At 48.2% G+C, this 22,018-nt stretch overlaps 1 protein-coding gene across 3 annotated transcripts in view; it reads left to right on the top strand.

Annotated features, from left to right (window-relative positions):
* The window catches only part of PEG3 (paternally expressed 3), a 35,250-nt gene that overhangs the window by 5,463 nt on the left and 7,769 nt on the right, over positions 1–22,018 (top strand). Inside the window, exons 1-9 of one of the 3 annotated variants that reach the window (XM_084770594.1) lie at positions 2,749–2,928; positions 7,194–7,281; positions 8,252–8,392; positions 15,347–15,481; positions 15,964–16,053; positions 16,616–16,699; positions 17,595–17,698; positions 20,947–21,049; positions 21,814–21,906. In XM_084770594.1, coding sequence (XP_084626720.1) covers positions 15,466–15,481; positions 15,964–16,053; positions 16,616–16,699; positions 17,595–17,698; positions 20,947–21,049; positions 21,814–21,906 — 490 coding nt within the window. In that variant the 5' untranslated portion in view covers positions 2,749–2,928; positions 7,194–7,281; positions 8,252–8,392; positions 15,347–15,465. Of the gene's footprint in view, positions 1–2,748; positions 2,929–7,193; positions 7,282–8,251; positions 8,393–15,346; positions 15,482–15,963; positions 16,054–16,615; positions 16,700–17,594; positions 17,699–20,946; positions 21,050–21,813; positions 21,907–22,018 lie in introns of those variants that run through there. The other 2 variants (XM_084770593.1, XM_084770595.1) reach the window with 2 other exon arrangements.

The following is a 22,018-nucleotide window of genomic DNA, read 5'->3' as shown; positions in this document are numbered from 1 at the left end:
TTTGCCTCGAACGATCCCTCTGTGTGTGTTAAAAAAAAAAATCAGTTTGGTGCAGTGTGGAGAGTGTCAGAAGAAAGAGTTGGTATGAATAGAAAGCACTTAGTAGGAAAAGTGGGTGGGAATCTGTGGGACAAATTTGGAGTGTGTTTTGGGGGATATCCTGAGATGTTAAAAAAAAAAAAGATTGTGAGATTTCTTTTCTACAACAACAGATGCTGTTTTTAGACATGGAGAAAAACTGGTATTTGATCCCAGTGTCTCACGCATGCTAGGCAAGCACCAGGTACCCCATGAACTACAACCCGCCCCAGCCTTGTAACATGCTGTTTTAAGTGCTTTTGAGTTGCCTGTTAAATCCGTGAATGGAGCATCTGGCTTTCACGTGGATTGTTGAATAAACGAGATTTGGGACGGTGTGGGGGAAGAGTTCTGTGGCACAGGAATGAAATCCAGGATTCACTGGTGTGCGGACTAAGGCGGTTAAGCCTTGTGACTGGGTTGGGAAATAGGTGACCACCTGAGGAGAGGTTGTGTAAGGGTGGTGGCCGCGGTCTCTCTCTCTCTTGCGGTGAGAGCGTGCAGTGTTTGGAGATTGAGTAAACGAAAGCCAAGCGGGCTGTGATAAGGGAGGAGGCCACGGCCGGCCATAGAGCATCCTGCAGTGTTATCCAAAAAACAAGAGACAAAAGGGGTTGTTGTTAACTGCGCCTTTTCAGGTGTTGTGAGTGCCACAGGCAGATTATAGTGAGGCTGTGGAGTTGGTGAAAAGAGATTCAGTGACTGCGGTTTGAAGAGACAGCGAGCTGGGAAATGAAGGGTGGGTGAGGGCGAATTCTATCTCTGCGGGAGTTCTTCCCAGACCCCCGGGGATAAACTGGGTTGGGAGATAGAAGGGATCCGAGTCCTTTGAATTTGTTAACACCTCCAACCCCCCCACCCGCCCCCCAAAAAAAACCTACTTTAAGAAGATACGAGAATTCCCTAGGGGCTCCAAAACCAGTCTCTGTGGGGTCTTAAGCATGGACACTGTTTAACAGATCTCCCTCTCAGCGAGTAGAATGAATAGTCAGATTAAAAAACCTAAGCAGAGTGTGGGCTTTCGCCTTCGCTGAGTATGCTTGCATAGGAGGGGCAGTGTTTTCATTCATAGTTTATGCTTATTTGAGGTCCGGGGAATTAAAACTACATACCTTAGCCATAAACCCACCACATCATTATCTAGCAAGCAACCACGGATAACTCCGTGGTATAAATACAAAATTGAATCCAAGGTATAAGATTTGCCGTGCTCTTAAGGTAACACTGCTTTTAAAATCCATGGACCACGGTCTCGCACGGTTTTTTTTTTAAAATACCTTTAAAATAAAAATATTTCATTTTACTTGTCTAATAAAAATATACGACCCAAAGTTTTAGAGGCCACCCCCCCCAAAAAAAATACAATTGTGTGGATTTTCTGGAATTTAATTCTGTTCTGCAGAGTACATTCTTAGTTATAAGAAAGGACGCGCCGTAAATACCCCCGTAATTAGTTTTTCACACACCTGTGCGTATTTCCTTTACTTAAATTCCTTGGCAATGAAATGGTTTCGTCAATAGCACATTAACAAACTTTTAATAATTCATCGATTTTACTGGTAGGGAAGAAATACCGTTTATCTGCCAAAGAATTCATAGGCACAGAGAATAAAGCCCAAATCATCTTTCAGTAAATCTATCTTCCCCTCCCCCATTCCTTTTCCTAGAGGTAACCAGCTAAAATTTTCTTACACATCGTTCCAGAAGCTTCTCCCACATTTGTATTTATTTTTAACAAAGAAACAAATGAGAAAAAGACAGAGAGAGAGAGAGAGGAGGAAAAAAAAGCCACACTTACCATTTCGTTTCTACAAACTTCAGCAACGTGTTTTATTTCATTGAATCTATTACGATCTAGGTCCTTTACGGCAGCGATACCCCGGTTATTTTTCCCGGTGACATAGGAATTTCTTCTATCAGAGGCAGGCTTGGCAATCTACCCGCTTACTCCCCTCGCGGTTCCTTGCTATTCTAATGCGGTGGATTCATGCAATGGTGGGTGACAGCCTGCGGTTCAGCGCACTGCCATAAGCCGCCTTCACCCGGTATCTCAGGTTGGCGTTTCGCTATGCCGAGAGCCAGGTCATGGTCCTTCCAGCCATTTGTATTGTCCTGTGACTTGCAGTCTCTTTTTGCGCGCCCCCTCCCTTTTTTTGCTTTTGTCTTTCCCTTGCTGGTTTCCGATAGCTCTTCGTTTATTAAGGAAATTAGCTTAGTGGTTGGGTGTTGCAGGCAGAAAAGTCCTTTCTTCTACCTTTATCATTCGTGGTTAGACCTCAACGTACATGTTTCTGCCTCGATTTTTCATGTTTCCCTATCCCCCTATTTTAGACAAATATACGCTTGTCCTTTTCCACCCCTCTCTCTTCTCAGGTTTTGCATTGGGGTATCATTAGCAGGTATTTCTGTTTCACCTCGATTTCTTTTTGGGGGGCTGCATCCCTTCACACCCACATCCCATCCCCCTTTTCCAGACCCTGCCTGGGGCCCCCTTAGACCGACTCCGTTGACGTCAACTCCGTGCCTTGGCGCCAAGCTGTTGCCTTGACAACAGCAGCCTGATTGGCAGGGTGCGAGAGGCGTGGCGAGGGCCAGAAGCGGGCAACAGGGTCTCGGATTGGTCGGAGAGGAAGCTCCGCCTCTGCAGAGGACCATGACAAGGAGGTGTCCCGGAGCCCTTGCTGCAGACGCTGGGGAGTCAGGAGTCGCGGGAGGAAGAGCATCGGAGGAGAAGTGGAGAGATGTCCACTCTGGGCTGGTGGCGCCGCCGGGCGCCCGGTTCAGTGTGGGTGGACTAGACAGCCGACCCTGGTCGGGGTGTGTGCGCGCAGAGTGCGGTGCTCCAGGGAGGTGAGTCAGCCGGCCACCTGCCTGCCCAGCGGCATGCACCCTCTCGGGTACCGTCTGCAGAGTTTCGGACGGTGTTCGGGGTGCGTTGCCGCGGGCCAGGGGCGGCAGACCATGTCACGGCTCCCCCACGGGTGGTTGACAAGGCTTGCAGACTGCGCCTTCGGGAAAAGGGGTTCGCCCTGGAGTGGCCGCGCTGCCGCGTTACCGCGTAACCGCGTTACCGCGGGGAATGCCTTTTCGGTAACTGGGATCTAAGGGTTACTCCGTAAGGGTTACGGCCTCGGAGCCTCAGAGCCCTGCGATCTTAGGGTCTTAGAGTTTTAGGGGCAAACCACTCAGGACCCCGGCCGAATTCAGGCTTCGTGTCTCGCCTGCGTGCGCGGAGAGCCTCGCGCACGATGCGCGAGTACAGTCACAAGACCACTCAGGTAGACATCAGAACGCGGTCTCCGAGGCACCTCTTCTGTGATTTCCTTTTTCTTTTTTTTTCCCTCAGCAAAGTCTAGGGGTTACGTAGTTTTAACTGGATCGCCAGGGCACCTGGCTAGCTGGGTCTTCGCAACCTAGCCGTCCACCGCGGCTTCTTTGCGCGGCACGGTCCGTGGGAGGGGTGGGGGGCGGGTCTTGTTTTGCCGCAGTGGCGGCGGGCGGGGCTAAGAGCAGCCTAAGGGGCGGGGCCAGAGAGGAGGGTTGGGAGACGCTTTTGAGAGCTCCACCCAGCTGGCGCCATCTTGGACAGTGGGTGGGGACCGGTTTGCTGCGCAGGCTCTGTCTGATTGGCTGCCTGTGGTAGGGGCGGGACTAAGACTAAGTGACGTCGGCCCACTTCAGGGGCCGTAGCGGGGGGCGGGGGGGTGGGGGGAAGAGGAAATGGACTTAGCAAGGCCCGCCTACCGGGCGCCATCTTGAAATGACAGCCGATTTGCCGCGCGTGTGCGCGCGCGCAGGCGCAGTTCCTTTGAGGTTGCCAGCGGAGGAGACGCAAAAGGCCAAAGTGGCTTGAGCGTGTCGGGGTGCTATGTCCTCTAAAGGTGCACCCCGAATGCTGCCTTGTCCGAGTGGATCGGTGGCCCCAGACCCTAGCTTGCCGCGCGAATGCTGCGGCCCCGCGCGTAGAGCTGTAGGCCGAAATACTCTTTATTTTTGCGTGGCTAGGTTTTGGGTATAGAGCCTTAGAGTGTCACCCTTTGGATGAATTTTAGTTGTTGGTTTTTGACCCTAGGGCGTATCTGGCTCCGTATACGAGGAGCGCTCCGGGACGGTTATGAATAAATAAATAGTTAAAACGTGTTGTCCTATGTGGATGTCGGGGAGGGGGGGGGTAAGGTGCAGTGCGAGGGAGGGGCTCTCGTCCTGAGTGACCAACAGGGCCATCAGGGCCTTGATCGGCTTTTGCTAGCAGTAGCCGTGGCGCAGCGGACGGTAACTGTTGCGGGCGCCATCATGAGTGGCAGTCCCACAGGCTGCAGGAGGTGGGCTTTAGGGAGGGACTATCGTGCTGAATGACGGGGCCGGCCGCACAGCCCCTGCCCATCCTGGCTCCATCTTTGCTGGCCAAGGGGCGGGGCTCCGGCGCTCCTGGCTGATGTTTTGAGTGACAGCTGGGCCGGCTTGCTGCAGAGAGGCGGGCTAGTGGGAGGGACTCTCTAGTCCTGAGTCACTATTGAGCCCCACCTACCCTGACGCCATCTTGGCTGGCTGCTGGTGGCAGGGAGGGGCTATGAAAGGGCGGGGCGGGGGGGGCAGGGCTGATGTGACGTAGTGCAATCTTGAATGACAGCCCATCTGGCTGCAGGGGGGTGGGGGTGGGCCAGAGGGAGTGGCTCTTGTCTTGATTGACGTGGCCCTGAAGGGGCGGGGGTGGGAGGTAGGATGGCCGATGTGACGCGGTGCAATCTTGATTGACAGCCCATCTGGCTGCAGGGGGGTGGGGGTGGGCCAGAGGGAGTGGCTCTCGTTTTGATTGACATGGCCCTGAAGGGGCGGGGGTGGGAGGTGGGATGGCCGATGTGACGCAGTGCAATCTTGAATGACAGCCCATCTGGCTGCAGGGGAGGGGGTGGGCCGGAGGGAGTGGCTCTCGTCTTGATTGACGTGGCCCTGAAGGGGCGGGGGTAGGAGGTGGGATGGCCAATGTGTCGTGGTGCAATCTTGAATGACAGCCCATCTGGCTGCAGGGGGGTAGGGTGGGCCAGAGGGAGTGGCTCTCGTCTTGATTGACGTGGCCCTGAAGGGGCGGGGGTGGGAGGTGGGAGGTGGGATGGCCGATGTGACGCAGTGCAATCTTGAATGACAGCCCATCTGGCTGCGGGGGGCGGGGGGGTGGGCCAGAGGGAGTGGCTCTCGTCTTGATTGATGTGGCCACACGGCTGTGTGGGCGTTTGAAGTTCTCTGCGGGTGTCATTTTGAATGACAGCTGGGCTTGTTTGCGGCAAGAGGCGGGCCACGGGGAGTGGCTCCCTGGGTCTTGATTACACACAGAGCCCCGCCCGACTTGGCGCCATCTTTGCTGGCAACAGCGGGCCTCCAACCTTTACGGTGCAGACGCCATCTTGAATGACATCCGGGGCGTGGATGGGGAGGAGTTTCTTGTCATGATTGATTTTGGGCCACACAACTCCACCCGCTTTATCATCATCTGTTAGCCATAGATGGGAGTGTCTGAAGTTTATCTGGGAGGGTGTCATCTTGATTGACACCTGGGCTGGCTGGCTGTTAGAGGCAGGCCACAAGGGGAGGGTGTATGGTCACGAGTGATACAGAGCCTTATAAGGGAGCAGCTGACGTTTATGGTCACGGGGCTCCGCCCACCCTGACGCCATCTTTGCTGACGTTTATGGTGCAGTAGCCATCTTGAATGACAGCTTGGTTTGCTGCAGAAGGAGGGCCAAAGGGCGGAGCTCTGAATCCGGACTACAGAGTCCTGCCCACCTGGGCGCCATCTTTATTTGTCATGGGGGGGGGGAGTTGGTGTTTAATATGCAGCCCTGTTTATCATGGCCTCGTTTTTTATGGCCCTGCCATTTATGGCGCATGAGCAATCTTGAATGACAGCTGGCTGCAGGGGGCAGGTTGGAAGGAGGAGCTCTCTCTCCCTGAGTGACGGGCCACAGAAGTCAGCCCGCCCTGATGCCACCTTTATTGGTCACAAGGGGGCGTCTTGTTCACTCTGCTTACGTCATTTTGAAGGACATCTCGGCTTGCTGCAGTAGGCGGGCCAGAAGGAAGGGCTCTTCGGTACTGACCGCAGTGCCCTCCTCACCCTGGCGCCATCTTTGTTGGCCACAAGGGGGCTTCTGGTGTTCACTGAGCAGGTGTCCTCTTGAATGAAAACACAGCCTGGCTTCAGGGAGGGATTCTATTCCTGACTGATGTGATCTCACAGCCTCACCCACCGCCCCCTGGTGCCATCTTTGCTGGCCACAAGGGGGTGTCTGACATTCAGTGTGCATATGTCACTTCCGACAGCAAGTCCAAAGAGGCTGTCTTTTTTTTTTTTTTTTTTTTTTTTTTAATAAGTGACAGTTACAGAGACCTGTTTGGTCTTGGCAGACTAAGGACTGAGACCTTAACAGGTTTAATCTTGGGTACAGCAGATGACAGGGGCTGCAGTGCCTCCATCTTACACCTTACACATAGGTAACTGCAACCACTATTTTCATACACGGCCAGCAGAAGGGAATCACAGCCAACTGCCCAGCTCAGAACCCTGGGGGGGGGGGGGGAAGGGTGAGGTCAGACCCAGTGGGGAGGAATGAGTAGTTAAAGGGAAAGGGTGTGTGTGTGAGTCAGTAGCAACACCTAGAAGCCTGCTTTGACAAAGTCTGGGTAGGCAATCCCAGTACTGTTTACTCAAGAGAGTTTAAGTGCCCCCTTTAATTTCCCTCTAATTGTCACCTGCAACCTGTTTCCTGGCACTTAGAGGGTGGCTAATGCCACATAGCTAATTAGTAACCAATTGGGTTCTTGGATTGATTACTTAATCCAGAATCCCCCCTGAAGATACCAAGATACCTCAGGAATTTCTTCAGTGCCCTTGGCATAGGAAAAGCCTATAATTAGAGTCCAGGGTACCGAATGTATCTTGGGAATAATTGATTGCCCATGACCTTTGGTCCTGGGTGGAGTCCTGAACACATTTGATATCTGCCTTCATAGGGGGGGGGGGAAGTGGTTGCTTCCCACCCAAGAACATTGGGTGATTGTAATTGTGGTGTAATTGTGAAATAAATCGGGTGCTTCATGTTTTCCTTTTTCTTCCACAGCTCTGCTTCTTGGTCTTCTATCCTTCTTGGCGACAACTGGCAAGAGGAAGGCTAACTAGGTCCTCCAACACCTAGGTGGCTGGTCCAGGTGAGTTACAGTTCCACCTCAGAGCACCACACCCATCTCTGAAGCGTCCACTCCCCTTCCTCACACTGAAATTTTCCTGACGTACATATGTGCCACACAGCTACAGGAACAGCGTTTGTGCTCGCTGAGAACATGCATACCTGTCTGGTGGGTCCCGAATTTGCTAGAATTCCACACCCCCCCCTTTCCCCCCTTCCTCCCCTCCGCCCTCCCCCCAGCCTTACTCCACCCTTTCCAGTCTCCTATCTCTGCCCCTGACACTCAGATACTCCCGTTTCTTCCTGTTTGCCTTTTGGTGGGTGACGTAAGCAGGAGAAAGTCTACCCATCTGCCACCTATCTTCTGTTTATGTTGTGCCATGTACTAAGGACACCGTCTCAACTTGGAAGAGAATTCTCTTCATGGAGTGTTATGGGGGGGATTAAAAATGTGTAAAACGTGATTGTATGGTTCATGCCATTGAAGGTCCACATTTGCACAGAGACACAAACTTAATCTGGTAGAGGACAGATGGCACCTCCTGAGATACTGGGAAACCATAAAGCTGATTGCATGTTTGATGGGGAGAGTAGAGTGATCACAGGGGCCAAAGATGCTCCTGAGGTATGCAGAGAGAGGAGCTGAAACCCCAGGATGTCTAGAGCAAGAGAAGAGACAAATGACAGCTGCCTGAGGTAAGAACAGGTAAGTTCGAGGCAGGCCTGAAAATCAATGGTAAGTATTTGGGCCGAAGTGGAAGTACAACGGGAAGTCACTGAGGTGTCTGAACCACAAGGTTGACAGTTTGTAGCACTCACCTGGCCACACAGTGCAGAGGGCAGGGCAGGAACACTTGGTGTGGGGAAACCACCTGGAGTTTGGGTGACAGGCAGCTTGGCTTGGAGTCCCAGCCCTGGAAAGATGCGAAGGGGGCATGTTGGAGTGTTGCCAAGAAGGGAGACCTCACGGAACTTGCTCCCTTTTTTACTAGTTTGCTGACTGATTCAGACCAGACATGATGAGGAGAAGTGAGCAGACTATCCCAAGGTTGTCCATTTGTTCAGTCCATCCGCAAGTGTTGATACTCAGCCTATTTGGGACAGAACCATTGCCAGACTCTGGCACTCCAGAAGTGAGTGGTGCAATCCCTACTGAATGAGACTTCCCATTACCCGGAAAGTAAGGAACTGTGCTTAGCAAAGTAGCTGGCTATGCTTGTGGGGGAGCGCTGCCTGGGGAGGGGCTAACATGGCAGAGTGGGCCCCCCCCCCGACCCCTGCACCCCCACCCCCGCCGGAAGCTGGCTTGGTGTTTTCCTGAACCACATGAAGGCCCCAGGGATCCAGGATGGTGTTCAAGTCTACGAAGAGTTAGGAATCTTCCTTTCCTGAAGGATTCATGTATGTAGACCCACATTTTACAAAGTTCAGGGACTCCACTTAGAACTATACCAACATGGGGACTGAAACAAAATGCCCTGACCCTTCAGATCTGGCCCATAGATTTATGGCGGGAGAGGACTAGAACAGGGACCCCAACACTGGAAAGCGGGTTATCAGCAAATTCTTCTCTCTGTAGACAAACCTACATGGGAAATGAAAAGCATAATGAGGCGGTTGATGAGTGAGTATGAAATCATAACCAACTCAATAGCACTGGCCTTTAAGGTGGCCCGGTACAACCATCTGGCCATAGTGATACCATTGCTATGGCAACCAGAAGACCAGATTCCTTATCTCTTACTCCTCTTTTCCACCATCTCCATTCAGGCTGGGTCTGATTAGAGAAGATCTCTCGCCTGTAGATGGTTGGATTAGCCATGCATTATGGCTTGACTTCCCATTGCCCACAAAGTAAATAAGATCAGGTGATCATTCAGATAAGGTCAAAATGTCATGCTGGTCTAGAAGATGGTTTGGGTCTCTGAAGTAGCCTTGTCTTAGTGCCGATCATAAAAGTGAACTCTTAGCTGTTATTTCCTCTCTTTCTGAACCTTTGGGGAAATCCCTCAAGAATGGACAACAATAAGGAGATGTGGCTGGAGTGTGGTAAGTGCTAAGCTTACACCAGGTAGAAGCAGCCCAGGATGTTGTAGAGATGGCCTGAAAGCCATTAGACCAGAGGGTAGAGGCCTTGGCCTGAGTGTTAGGGGTAGAGTCCTTTCATTCTTTGCCCATGTTAGATTACTACCCCCCCAAAAAGGTCCCATTGTCATATATATATATATATATATATATATATATATATATATATATATATATATATATTTTATTGTTCTTCTTGCACAGTTAAGCTTAGGAAAGTAAGGCCAGAGTCTAGTTCCTAGAGACCCAGTTGCACTGCCTATGTATGTCCCTCAATAAAGACAGCTACCTTTGTCAGAAGCATCCCAGGTGACCCTTCAGCATATGTGAGTTTGAGACCCCACTCCTAGAAGAAATCAGGCTGTAGTGTGCACTCTTCAGAGTCAGATTTTCAGTGAAGGGACCCAGATGGATGGCCCTGTCAGTGTTAGAGCATTTAAGCTGGGAGGTGAGGTGAGGCCTGCGACCGGGACAGCACTGGACTCCATGGCCATTCTGAAGTAGAGAATGCCGGTCTGCAGAAAGAGGCAGGAGACGGGAACAAACAAGAAGAGAGGAGACACGGCACACCATGCTGTCCCTGAGAGATGACAAGAGTAACCTCCTCGGTTCCTGACTTTAAAGTTCTCAATTCCAGCCCCCTTTAAATGAGGTAGGTAGAATGAGTTAGTGGGCTTAATGTAGGTGCTCAATGGTGAGGGCACAAAGTAAGTAAGTAAGTAGAAATGGGGTAGGAGGAGTTGGGGGCGGACTTTCTCTCTCCTCTGATGGGGATGCGGGGGCCCGAGACTAGAGCCTGGGAAGTCGCACGCTTTCTCTCTCATCACATACAGCTGCAGACACATTTAGCCCCTGGTGTGTATACCTGCTCACCAGAATGCTCACCCACAGTTTCTCTTGAGGGGAAAAAAAATCCCACCTCACCCCCCCCAATTTGGGGTAAAAGATACCTAATGAACTCTATTATATATTATGCTAACTTCTATGCCCATACCCCTCTTCTAATTTTGAAATGAGAGATAGAAGTATTATACTCAAAGATCGGCATCAGCGTTGCCACATGGACCACAATGGCGATGCCGTCCTCCAATAGGCAGTACCGCTGACCTATGATTTCATACGTTCCAACTCATAAGTGGAACTTATTCTCCATACAAAAGGCTATTTCACGTCTCTGTGTTTATGAACAGACCCTTCAAAAGTAGAAAGAGAACCAGACACCCTTCAGTATCTCTCTGCCCAGGATGAGAGGGGCATAGCCCACACCATTTGCCTCTTCTCTTTAGCTTCCCTTTGTAGCTCAGAGTCAGGCCAGTATCTGGGGGCCACCCAGATGCACTCCAATACCCCAGCTCGTGCTAAGGTTCCTGCACGAAGAAAAAGCAGAAGGGCAGTGTGTAGGGGAGTGGTAAGGGGGAGTCATTAAATCAAAGAGATGGGTTTTCCCTAGAGCCAGAAATTCAATCTTGGTATGTAAAGAAAATGAAATAACAGTCTGGTGAGGGTGAGTGGGATTCAGTGCCTGGTAGCCAGCCTGCCTCGAGCACACTCTGGGGAAGCCAGTGCAAATAGCAGCAGGGTGTCACAGGCAGGCTTTGGGGGTCAGAGAGAAAGGAGGCCTTGTCACTAGGACCCCAGCAGAGCAGTAGGAGGGCTGGTAAACTCGAATAAACTATATAGAAACCAACGTTAGATTTATTTCTAATTTTTAAGATAGTTTTTTTTATTTTGAACTTTATTATTAAAAAGTTGCAAATTAAAAAAAAAATCACACACCTAAATAAACAGACCCAAAGATGAATTGTGAATTTAAGATAACACCCTAAATAGAAGTTAGGAGTCTTTTTTTTTTTTTTTAAATCTGGGTTTTTGGTTGGTTGGTTTATGTTGTTATTTTTGTTTGCTTGGTTTGGTTTCCCTATTTCATGAGTAGTAGACACGTATTTGAACATTTTCTTTCAGCTTAGTTTAAATATACTCCCATATATACCACTAACCACACAGTTGTAGTTTTCACGTGAGCTGTCATTCATCAGACGTTGCAAACTAAAGCCCCTCATCTATGACTCTATTTCTTGGGCAGTATCGCCATTTTTACGTACCCATAAATCAGTATATTTCAGTAAGAAAAAAACACATGTATAGGTTTAAAAGGGTTTAGGAGGGGTTGAGGTGTGGCTCCGCAGGCAAAGCACTTGCTGTGTAAGTTGGAGGGTGTGGTCTCTGATCGCCAGCACCCGTGAAAAAAGCTGGATGCAGGAGCCTGTACGTGGAACCATAGCAGGAAGAGATTGGGAAGAGTGGGTCTCTACACTCAGTGGCCAGAGAGTCTTGCCAACACAGAACGGCCAGGCTCAGTGGCAGACTCTCAAGCAGTAAGATGGAGAATAATAGAGGAAGACACATGAAGTCAACCTCTGGTCTCTGCAGATACACATGAACATGTATGCACACACTATACACATATACGTGCACATGTAATAATATAAAACATTTTAAATAGATACAAATTTAAAGAAAAAGAACTTTAGTAATAATGGCAAATTGGACCATTGGGTGTGGCTTGCAGTTTCTACCCAATTTTGTAGTACCTAACTGTATTACATTCATAATTATGAAATAAAACAGTGACATTCTTCAAGAAAATGACTCACTGATTAGTAAGATGTAGTAAGAGACTTTGTTCTCACTTTCAGTTGTTAATGAACTCAGGAGGCATGTTCTCTTCTGAGTACACTAAATTAGCTTAGTTAGGTCACAGTGTGTTTGTCACTGGGCTTTAGTGGCTCGGCCTTCCAGGGAGGCATAATTGAAAACTATAATTTTTTAGAGGAGATTTGATTCAGCACTGGTTTCAGCTAAGGTAAAAAGGCTGTCTAACCTTGGAAATAAATGCTTGAGAAACAAATCCAACAGTATAAAGTGATGGCTGTCCACTCTTTTTCTTTGTTGAAATTAACTTTTCATTTAGTCCTAAGAAGACATTGCATTTAGATAATCCAACATTTTTTCTGATTTAACAGTTCTTCCTGTATTGGCAAGTTAAGCCCTCATATGTGTATGTACTGACACATAAATGCTTATCTGGACTTCCTTTATACTCCTTGTGTTGGACAGAACCATGTTATTTTCATACATCAGGGTCACATGACAGGGAAAGAATTTCCCTGCCTTTCCTAGCACTGCCTTGTCACAGTGCTGTTTTTACCAGTATGCATTTATTTTTCTAGAAGTTGAATTTGTGACTTTGTTAAAGCTCCTCACAAGAAAGGCTAGTGTGCATGAGATAGAAATAGAGAGAGAGAGAGAGAGAGAGAGAGAGAGAGAGAGAGAGAGAGAGAATGTGTGTGTTTTATACATCTTAATTTATTTAGAATATGTTTTATGCCTCTCTAAACATCTAAACATATTTATTTAGACTTGAAGGTACTTTGTTAAGTATATTTATGGGAACTTATTTATTTAGCTGTTAATGGGATTTTTCTACTGCTACATTTACCAGTAAGGTTTTTTCAGTTCAAAACAATACAATATAATATACTGTTTATATCCAAAATAGTACAGTGTTTACATCTTTCTTTTGCTTTTGTTGTACTAGCCAGGGCCTCCAGGATAACGTGGAATGCCTCCCTCCCCACTTCTGGGGTTATACCTTTGGTATCTAATAATCTCCTTCCTTGTGTTCATTTGAGGTAGAGCTTTGTTATATGCAGAAGTCTCCTAGTTTTGGGTTTTGCTAAGACTTTAGGAATGGTGCATATGGGCTCCCACTCCCCCTTAACTCATTATGAACTAAGTTCACCCTGGAGCAGCCCCAGCCTTCAGTTGGTCGGATAGCCCTTCATGGACATGGATCATTTTTTAGATTTTGTTAGACTGCATTTATTAAATGTGTTTACCCTTACGAGCAGGAAAGATTTGCTATGAGAAAGACAAATGAGCCCTTTCCCCAGGGACCTATGGGTAGGGCATATGTATGGATACTTCAGCATTCTGTTGTGTCCAGTCATCCTCAGGTATATCTCTGATCTGGTGCATTTTTAAAAGAAGAATATCTTTTATTTATTCTTTGGAAGTTACATACATGCATACAATGAATTTGTATCTTATCAGCTCCCCAACTTCCTCCCTCCAATTACTCCTGGGACCCCAAAACTCAGACATTTGTATTGGTGGCCTTTCAGGGCTACACTGGGCCAGACTTCTTCCTCCATCGTAGTATTTCATTTGATGCTATTAAGTGTTATAATGTCTCAACACTTTAGTGTATTAGAGACCATCTTATACCCATTTACTCAAAAGCCACCTTGTTCTTGAAAGACTATGCAGCAATTCACTGCTGGATAGATTGTATCTTGTCTATTACTAAGAACACTTGAGTGATGACATTCTTGGCCATAGGCTGTTGAGCATCTCAGGGGGTTCACAGGAGTGGAGCAGATAGGACTGAATATGCACACTCCTAATTTTGTTGAAATCTGCAATTCTGAAAGCAGGATGTAAATGTGCTCCTTCCTTTGTAGGCAAGAATGCTGGACAGCTTTTGATTATTTCATTTCCAAGCCCCTCCCCTTATTATTTTTTTTTAAAGTCACAAATGAATCCTCTCTAGCATCATAAGAAACAGTACTTCTGGTGTGGGTTTTGGTCACCCCACCCTTAAAACTATCATTTATTTTAGGCTTGGAAGATGGATTAGCCAGTAAAGTGTTTGCCTTGCAAACATGAGGACTGAGTTTGACCCCTAGAACCCATATTAAAAATTAAATTCAGAAGCTGGGCGTGGTGGCGCATGCCTTTAATGCCAGCACTTGGGAGGCAGAGGCAGGCGGATCTCTCTGAGTTCAAGGCCAGCCTGGTCTACAAAGTGTGTCTAGGACAGCTAAGGCTACATAGAGAAACCCTGTCTCGAGAAACCAAAAATAAAAATAAATAAATAAGTTCAGGTGTGAAGCTGGGCATAGTGATTGTGGCACAAACCTTTAGGTTCAGCACATAGGAGTCAGGTATCTGTGAGTTTCAGACTTGTTTCACACACACACACACACACACACACACACACACACACACACACAGAACTTGTGGTGTTGGTCTTTGTAATTTCACTACAGGTTAGATGAAGACAGATGCATCAGTCAGTCTAAGTGGCGAGTTCCAGTCCAGTGAGAGACCTTGTCTCAAAAAGAAAAACTGGTTGGCACCTGAGGAGCAGTGCCTGAGGTTATCCTCCACATGTGTGCTCCCACCTGCACATAACACACACACACAAGCACACATACACATAAACATAAGTCTTTTGTTCCTCCTTGCTCTTGTTTATCAAATGCTATTCTATTGGCCTGGCCAAATAATCTTGAGCATATTAAAAAAGATCATATTTGTGTACCAGAGTCTTGAATTTCCTAAGAAAAGTAATAAGTCATTTTTTTTTTGGCCCAGAAGTTAGAACACTTCTTGTGATGAGCTATGTTGATCTCTTCTGCATTCCTGATAACATTCGCACATTGGCATATAAGTGGCTTTTTATACACTAAATCCAATATGCCATATGTATGTCACTATCTTTGTATCCAATAGTAGGGATTAAATAACATAGAAAACAAATCTCCCCATTCACTTGGGTTAGCAATTTCCTGCTGGGAGATAAGCAAATAAGCCCAATTAGTTCAGAATAATCACAATACATAGAGCTCCATCAAGGTCCACAAGTGCTATGACAGGCTGTCACATGCTTTCTGTTGACTTGTGTATTTACTTCCTCCAAATGGCAACTTTTAATTTGAGGAAATGCTGACTCTGAATTACTTGTCTGCCACCAAACCTGAGACATTCTGTGTGAACTAAAGAATTACATGGCTAAAGGGCTAGATGGTGTCCTGGGAAAAGACCCAGCTGGTCTGAACTCTTTCCTCAGAAGTTTTGAAACTTACCATATATGGAATTTGTTGGGTCTCAGAAAAAAACCCCACTCAGACTGAAAATGCCACCTCGATTGGTTGCAGGCAGTCCCTCACAGAAAGAGGAGATCGGCTGACCATCCCTGAGCTGCTCAAGCCCTTGGGTGCGAGCAAAATAGACAGACGACTGTGAAAAACTCACCACTCCACTGGAGAATTACAAGATGTACCATCAGGAAGGTGAGACCTGACAGAGGATGGTGTCAGTTGGCTTATACAGCACTTGTTAGTCTTGGTCCTACCAAGGTGGGGCAAGGAGTAGGGTCAACCTGGGCATATTATTCATGGCCTCCAGCTAGATTTGACCTTCTAATGTTGTGGCCAAATGATCCTTGGAAAACAAACTGTTCCCTGATAAGAAGAACCCCTGAGCCAGCAGAAGAAAGTGGTCCCTCCTATGGGAGGAAGTCCATTAGGGCGAGAGCCTTCCATTACCGTCATGGTGTGGTAGCTTGGGAGGTCGCACATTGTCTGCTTTTATGTGAGGTTGAAGGAGACATGGCTACAGCCATGTTCCCCACGCAGTCTTTAAGTAGCAGGCACAGACAGGTGCCACCAAAGAGAGCTGAGATGAACCATGAAAGGCCTGGTCACTGAAGCTGCCAGGGAGAGCAGAGGCCACCTAGGCAGACGCATTAAGTTAATGTCTGGTGTCTTCTCAGACGACACCAACAGTGACATGACCAGTGACGACGATATGAGCCGAACTGGGAGAGAAACCCCACCACCTCGATCGTCCCACTCTTTCAGCAGTGAGTACCACACCCCACCAGATACCACATTATAACGAGGCCCAGGGGCATCGAGGTCTCCATGAGGACTTCAGCCCCCGCATGTTCAGCATCACTCAGAGACCCAAGGAGGGCAGATTAGTTGAGGCATTTTTATATCAAACCAGGCGCCTACAATGGAATTACACGCAGGGCTTTTTAAACAATAAAATATTTACACTATTTAGCATCTACTTCAGGCTGTGCTATCAGAATTGCTCATAGGGTGGACATGTGTTCCGCTTTTTCAGGTTCTTTACAGTAGAATGCTGTGCCATTTAAAGTCACCTGGGCTAGACACAGAAGGTCTGTTTTTGGACTTGACCACTTAGGAGCTGAGAAAACAACTGGGATGTCTGAAGTGAAGCTAGCTTACAGACGTAGTTTGCCCTGCTTAGGGAAAAGCTTGTAGGATAGCTCTGAGCCTGGGAATCTGGAACCTTCCATTTTGGATCCATCCCATCAAGGGAGGCATGCACACACATGGAAAGGAAACACACATATGTCAAGGCACTTCTGATCACTCAACACCTGACCTGCCTAGGTGACCGAGACCAGGAGCGCCGGGGCAGGAGCAGAGATGTGGAGCCTCGAGACCGCTGGCCATACAGCAGGAATCCCAGAAGCAGTAAGTTGTGTGCTGGCCTGAGGCTCAGGGTAGAGGCTGTGTGCACAGGGGCCTTGGGAGGCCTACATTCTCAATTTGGGTTGTATTCCTGTTGCTGAAATGTTTACTCCCAGGGTCTAGCCTCTGAACTTCCTCTCAGCAGAGCCATTTCATGCCACAAGCCTATGCTGTCGTTTACACAACATTTTCCCTAAGCAGACACATTTTGTTTAAAAGAAAACTATATATATTTATATGTACCCATGGCTGCTCCAAAAAATGAAAAAAAAAAAAAAGTACTACAGACAGAGGTAGGATCGTGAAAAACAAACACATTTTCATCAGGACAGCGTTGCCCTTCATGGGAGATGCTGCGTCAGCATGGCCCGCTGAAGTCATTTTACTGACTAAAAGAGGATTAGAGGAGAAGCAGTAAGCACCATGTCACTGTATTATTGGTGCTCATGCCACCAGAGCCCATTTATCTCTTGTTCCTCCTGGACTGGGGAGCTACCGTATTTATCTTATCAGCAGAGCATCCTAAAACTGTAACTCAGAAAAGATGTTCAAGTCTGTCGCATTTACCAATAGATTCTGGTACCTTTGGAGAGCCTCTTGGCTTTTATCTCTTGTCTCAGATGAGAGGACCAAAGAGGGTCAGTGACTGAGATGCAGAATATAGACACCATGCCAGGCCCCTCATTACTGTGGCGTGCCCCTGACTCTTAAGGTTAGGAAAGATGGGGCAGGAACCCTGGGACGTTGCAGGGCTCTTCTATAGAAAGCAGAGAAAACAATGTTTTTTCTTTTTTGCACACTTACATCCCAGAGAGCTTCTGAGTTTGGCAGGGGCCACCTGAGCCCTGCTGTGTTAGGCTAGGTCTTGCAGTCCCCTGACACCTTTCCTCCTTCCCAGGGCTGCCTCAGCGGGATCTTTCTCTGCCTGTGATGTCAAGACCACACTTTGGACTGGAAAGAGATGATGACAGACGTTCCATGGATTACGAGTCTCGCTCCCAGGTATGCTCAGGTCTCCTCGCTTTCCAGGAAAAAAAAAACCTACCTTCATTTCACAACAGATACCCGTCTCTTCCCCAACGATGTGTTCACCTCCCCCCTAGATGGCCACCTGTGACTGAGAGCCTTCAGTCACTCTAAAGACAAGGCAGGGACCATCCCCCAGGTGATGAGTGGCCAAAGTCACTGTTGCCTGGCTTTTGTATTTTGTTTTGTTTTGTTTTGAACTGATCCACACAACGAAGGAGTGCTTGGCCCTCAGCATGTGTCCCTCGTTAGGGTAGGTGGTAGAGGGAGTCTCCACATTCTACCGGCCCCCAGGAGGTCAGGAGTAGGAAGGTTGTGAGCAGGGAGAGCAAAGGCTCTGGAGCTGATGAGAATGGGGTACAAAACTTGGCTCTGCCACCCTCTGCAGGGTGGAATTGGACACCTCAACAAAGCTGAACCTCAGTTTCCTCATCAGTAAAAATGGGTGTGAGCATTGGCTCCCAGTGCCAGGGTGAGGAGTCAGAGTCACACACGTGTGTCAGTGTGTGTGTGTGTGTTGTGAGTTCCTATTACATTCTCTGGCGCATGGTAGACACGCTGTGTTAGCAGTCACAGTAGTCGTTGGCTAAGGGGCAGTATGTGTTAGGGCGATTGCTAAAGGGGAAGAGGACATGGGATTTGAGCTGGCTCTTGACAGAAGGAGAGGAGAAGGAGGAGGAGGAGGAGGAAAGCCTTAGCATCAGCGGGCCTGAGAAGAGAGGGATGGGCCAGAGGCAGGGCCTTCACTTCCCTTGCAATTAAGCCTCTAAGCCCTGGGAAACTTAGCTGTGGCCGAGACAGACAGCATCCATGCTGTTGCCAGTGGCACGAGTAAATCTCCATATAAACACTACATCTGTGTGATGAATGTTCTGAATGTTCTCAAAGACACAGAACGTTCACAAAAATGACAGCACAGAGTCTTGATTTGGATGAGAGGAAAATGCCTTCCAGGCAGCAGTACTTGACTCTGAGGGGCTAGGAGGAGTGGGCCAGGCTTGAGGTTCAGGGGCACCCCACCCTTTAGAGAGAGCACAGGCCAAGGCTTTCTGATCAGAACTAAACCAAAGAAGAGCCAGGGAGATGGCTAAGGCACCCAGGGCTGGGTTCCCGGCGTCTGATCATTAAACTTCATCTAGTTTTGCTGCTCACGGTCTCTTCCATGACTTTGTGGAGAGCTGCTGACCAAGGAGCGCACCTGCATAGTACAAAAAGTCTAGATGCCTCTCATTCACTGACCCCTGGAGGAAACGGGGCACTAGACCATGCAAATCAACACTCTTGGTGTTCTTGCTGGCTCTTCAATCACATGTAAATCCCTTCGTAGGTCATGTACATAGCTCATGTTGTGAGAGCCTGAACTGGGCCATGTTAGCATGGCTCTCAGTTCACCTCTTGAACCCCAACTTGTTTGCAGCTTAACGCACATTTAGAAATCACAGATGATAGCAAACATAAATCCAGCAACTGCTTTAAGGCTCCCTAAATTAACTTATCTTTATACAAAAGCGCCATTTTGTTTTCTAGAAGCAATGTTGTTCAGACTTTATGCAAATTAGAAAGAAATATTTAAAAAAAAAAAAAGTCTGCCATTGCCCATGGGCTCTTTGTACCCCAGGGATGGTGACCCTTTTGCCAACCCCAAACTCTTGACTCCTCACTCTCTGCCAGCCTCCACACTGTGAGCTCTGGTTTTCTGTTATCTTAGGCACATCTATGTACCCTCCGCTCTGTCTTTGACTGTAAGTAAATGCCAAGGCCCCTCAAAACTCTGAGTGGCACAGAGAACTTACCTCCAAGGAACTTACCGTAGGAGGAGGGACACCCAACAAAAGGAATGCATTTAGCTTTCTGGGGCGGTGGTTTTGCGAAGGTTGCAATGCTTCCTGAATTGGTTTGGGGTTTGTCTTTTGTCCTAATTTTCAGCCCTTAACTGAGAAAAACTTTTATCCTGAAGTTCTGCTTCCTTTCTTTGCCCTAATTTTTATTGTCGCTTGCTTCTCCTCATTAGCCCGCTGAATGACTGGCCAAGGGCAGTTGCATACATGAAGCTTCCTTCTTAACTCCGATGCTTGTTCTTTTAAATTGTTTTGCCATATTCCCCACCTTTCTATTAAAATTCAAGCCACCGTCCAGGAACAGGACAATAATAAATTTAACATCAGAACACGAATGCTTCCTTTGCACAATTTTTCTTTCTATTTAAACAATGAGCACGTTGCGGGATCTTTACCCGCTGTGCTGCAGTAGTGCGAGCTCTCACCATTTTACAATGAAGAACCCGAGGCTCTGAAAGATTTCCGTATCTAAGGCCACACAGCTCCTGAGTGCTGTGGGCTGCTTCTGACCCTAACCTTCTCTCCAGCTCCAAAGCCTATAGACTCCCCCAGTACGCCCTCCACGCTCCAGGATCCCTTCAGGCCTCAGCGCCATCACCCCGAGCAGTGCAGCTCACCCAGACAGTAAAACTCTGGTACCGCCTTCCGGTAACAAGCAAAGGCCCTTTAAAATCTTGCAGAGAAGGTGCTCCTGAGTATTAACCAGAGTTTTGTATTTCCTTTTGAGAGAAATATCTATAAGATAGCTCTGAGTTGAGAGTTTTTGGATGCCTTGAGTTATTTGGAAAGTCTACATTGCAGCCACGTTCTGCAATAGAGAGACCGGAAGGGAACTTAAAACCACGTGGTCTGACCAGATGTCTGCTAGAGCGCATCTTGTCTCTGTTCCCATGAGTGCACCATGCATGCCGATGATTTAGCCTGCGTGGGCTTTCCCACCAGCTCCCCACCCCCCAAACAAAACCGTAATTTCACCTACCGCTCCAGGCCCCGCGGGAGGCCCTCTGTAAAGCCTTGGCTCACTGTTCAGGACCACCCTGAACTGTCCCTCCCAGAAACCCGTGTAGCGTTTATGATCTGTATCCCAATTTACTGTTTCTTGTTCTCTAATTGTTTCCTGAGTCTTTTCTCTCCAACCAAATTATAAGCTGCATGAGGGCAAGGAATATGTGTCATGCGTCTTTGGGATCTGCCTCAGAGTGTAGCACAAGGTAGGTACGACGTAGGCCCCTAGTTAACACTTGCCCTGGATCGCTCAGAACCCCAAATGCCGTGAGCACTTCCTAAATAACTTCACATACGTAGCACCCATGTCGCCAGCATTAGTCTCTCTTTGACCATGCGCGGGGACAGATTCCATTGAGAGGCCTGTGTTTGCTGTTTTAGGACGCCGAGTCCTACCAGAATGTCGTGGAGCTCAAAGAGGACAAGAAGCCTCAGAACCCAATTCAGGACAACCTGGAGAATTACAGAAAGCTGCTCTCGCTGGGTAAGCTCCCCCTTCCCGCGGCCACACGCAGTGCCTCCGTCAGTAGAGCCTCCGGTTACCATGCTTAGTTCAAGGCCTTCGAGTCCGTGCTAGTATATTCAGACCTCAAGGATACCGAGAAGCCTTTGGTGAAATGCGATTTGAGTTGTAAAGAAATCCTTTGGTTGGGTGAACATATTGTACAGACTGGGGCTGAGCAGGAAGATGGCTTTTGTCACAGAATTGGTCTATATGATCTCAGGTCCACATGTGAACTCCTCCAGAAGCCTGTAGCCTGAAGTGGCCGTAGGCAGGTGCTGCAGGAACCCGTAACACCAAGGGATCTAGTCCTAGACAGTAGGTAGAGAAAGAACATTGAGAAGTCAGGGGAGGAGCATAGTGGCGCAGGCGTGAAACCCCACCCAGCTGTGCTGAAACAGGAGAATCCACGGTTGAGGCCACTCTGGGCTAGCTACAGAGAGAGAAACCCCCAACGCCTCACCCCCCCCCCCAGAAAGAATGGAGTCTCTCAAAGACGTGGTCAGGAGGAGACTCTGAACTCATGCACATGGGGAGTTTTCATACCCCTTTGTAGGTGTGATTACACCAAGGGAGTCAAAATGTAGCTTACACCAGGTTAGACAATGAATATGAAGAAAAAGCAAGCCGTTCAAAGATATGAGTATGAGACAGTTCATACTTACTGTGGGTCGGGGGATCAATTTATGGCGAGGAGCTGCAGTCTTCAGTGTCCATTTCAACGGCCATTTTGTTCTTGTAACCAGGAGTACAGCTTGCCGAAGATGACCGACACTCTCACATGACACAAGGCCACTCCTCAAGGTCCAAGAGGAGTGCCTACCCAAGCACCAGTCGAGGTGAGTGACAAGCCGGTCACACATGGAGAGCCATCCACATTGCACATTCTCAGACACCACAGAAAAATGCTGTCCTGAGCTTAGAGACTAGGGAAGAATTACATATGGGGGT

This window comes from Acomys minous (genome assembly GCF_964271855.1).
Source record: "Acomys minous genome assembly, chromosome: 20".
NCBI lineage: Eukaryota > Metazoa > Chordata > Mammalia > Rodentia > Muridae > Acomys > Acomys minous.
This window is presented reverse-complemented; position numbering and strand designations above follow the sequence as displayed.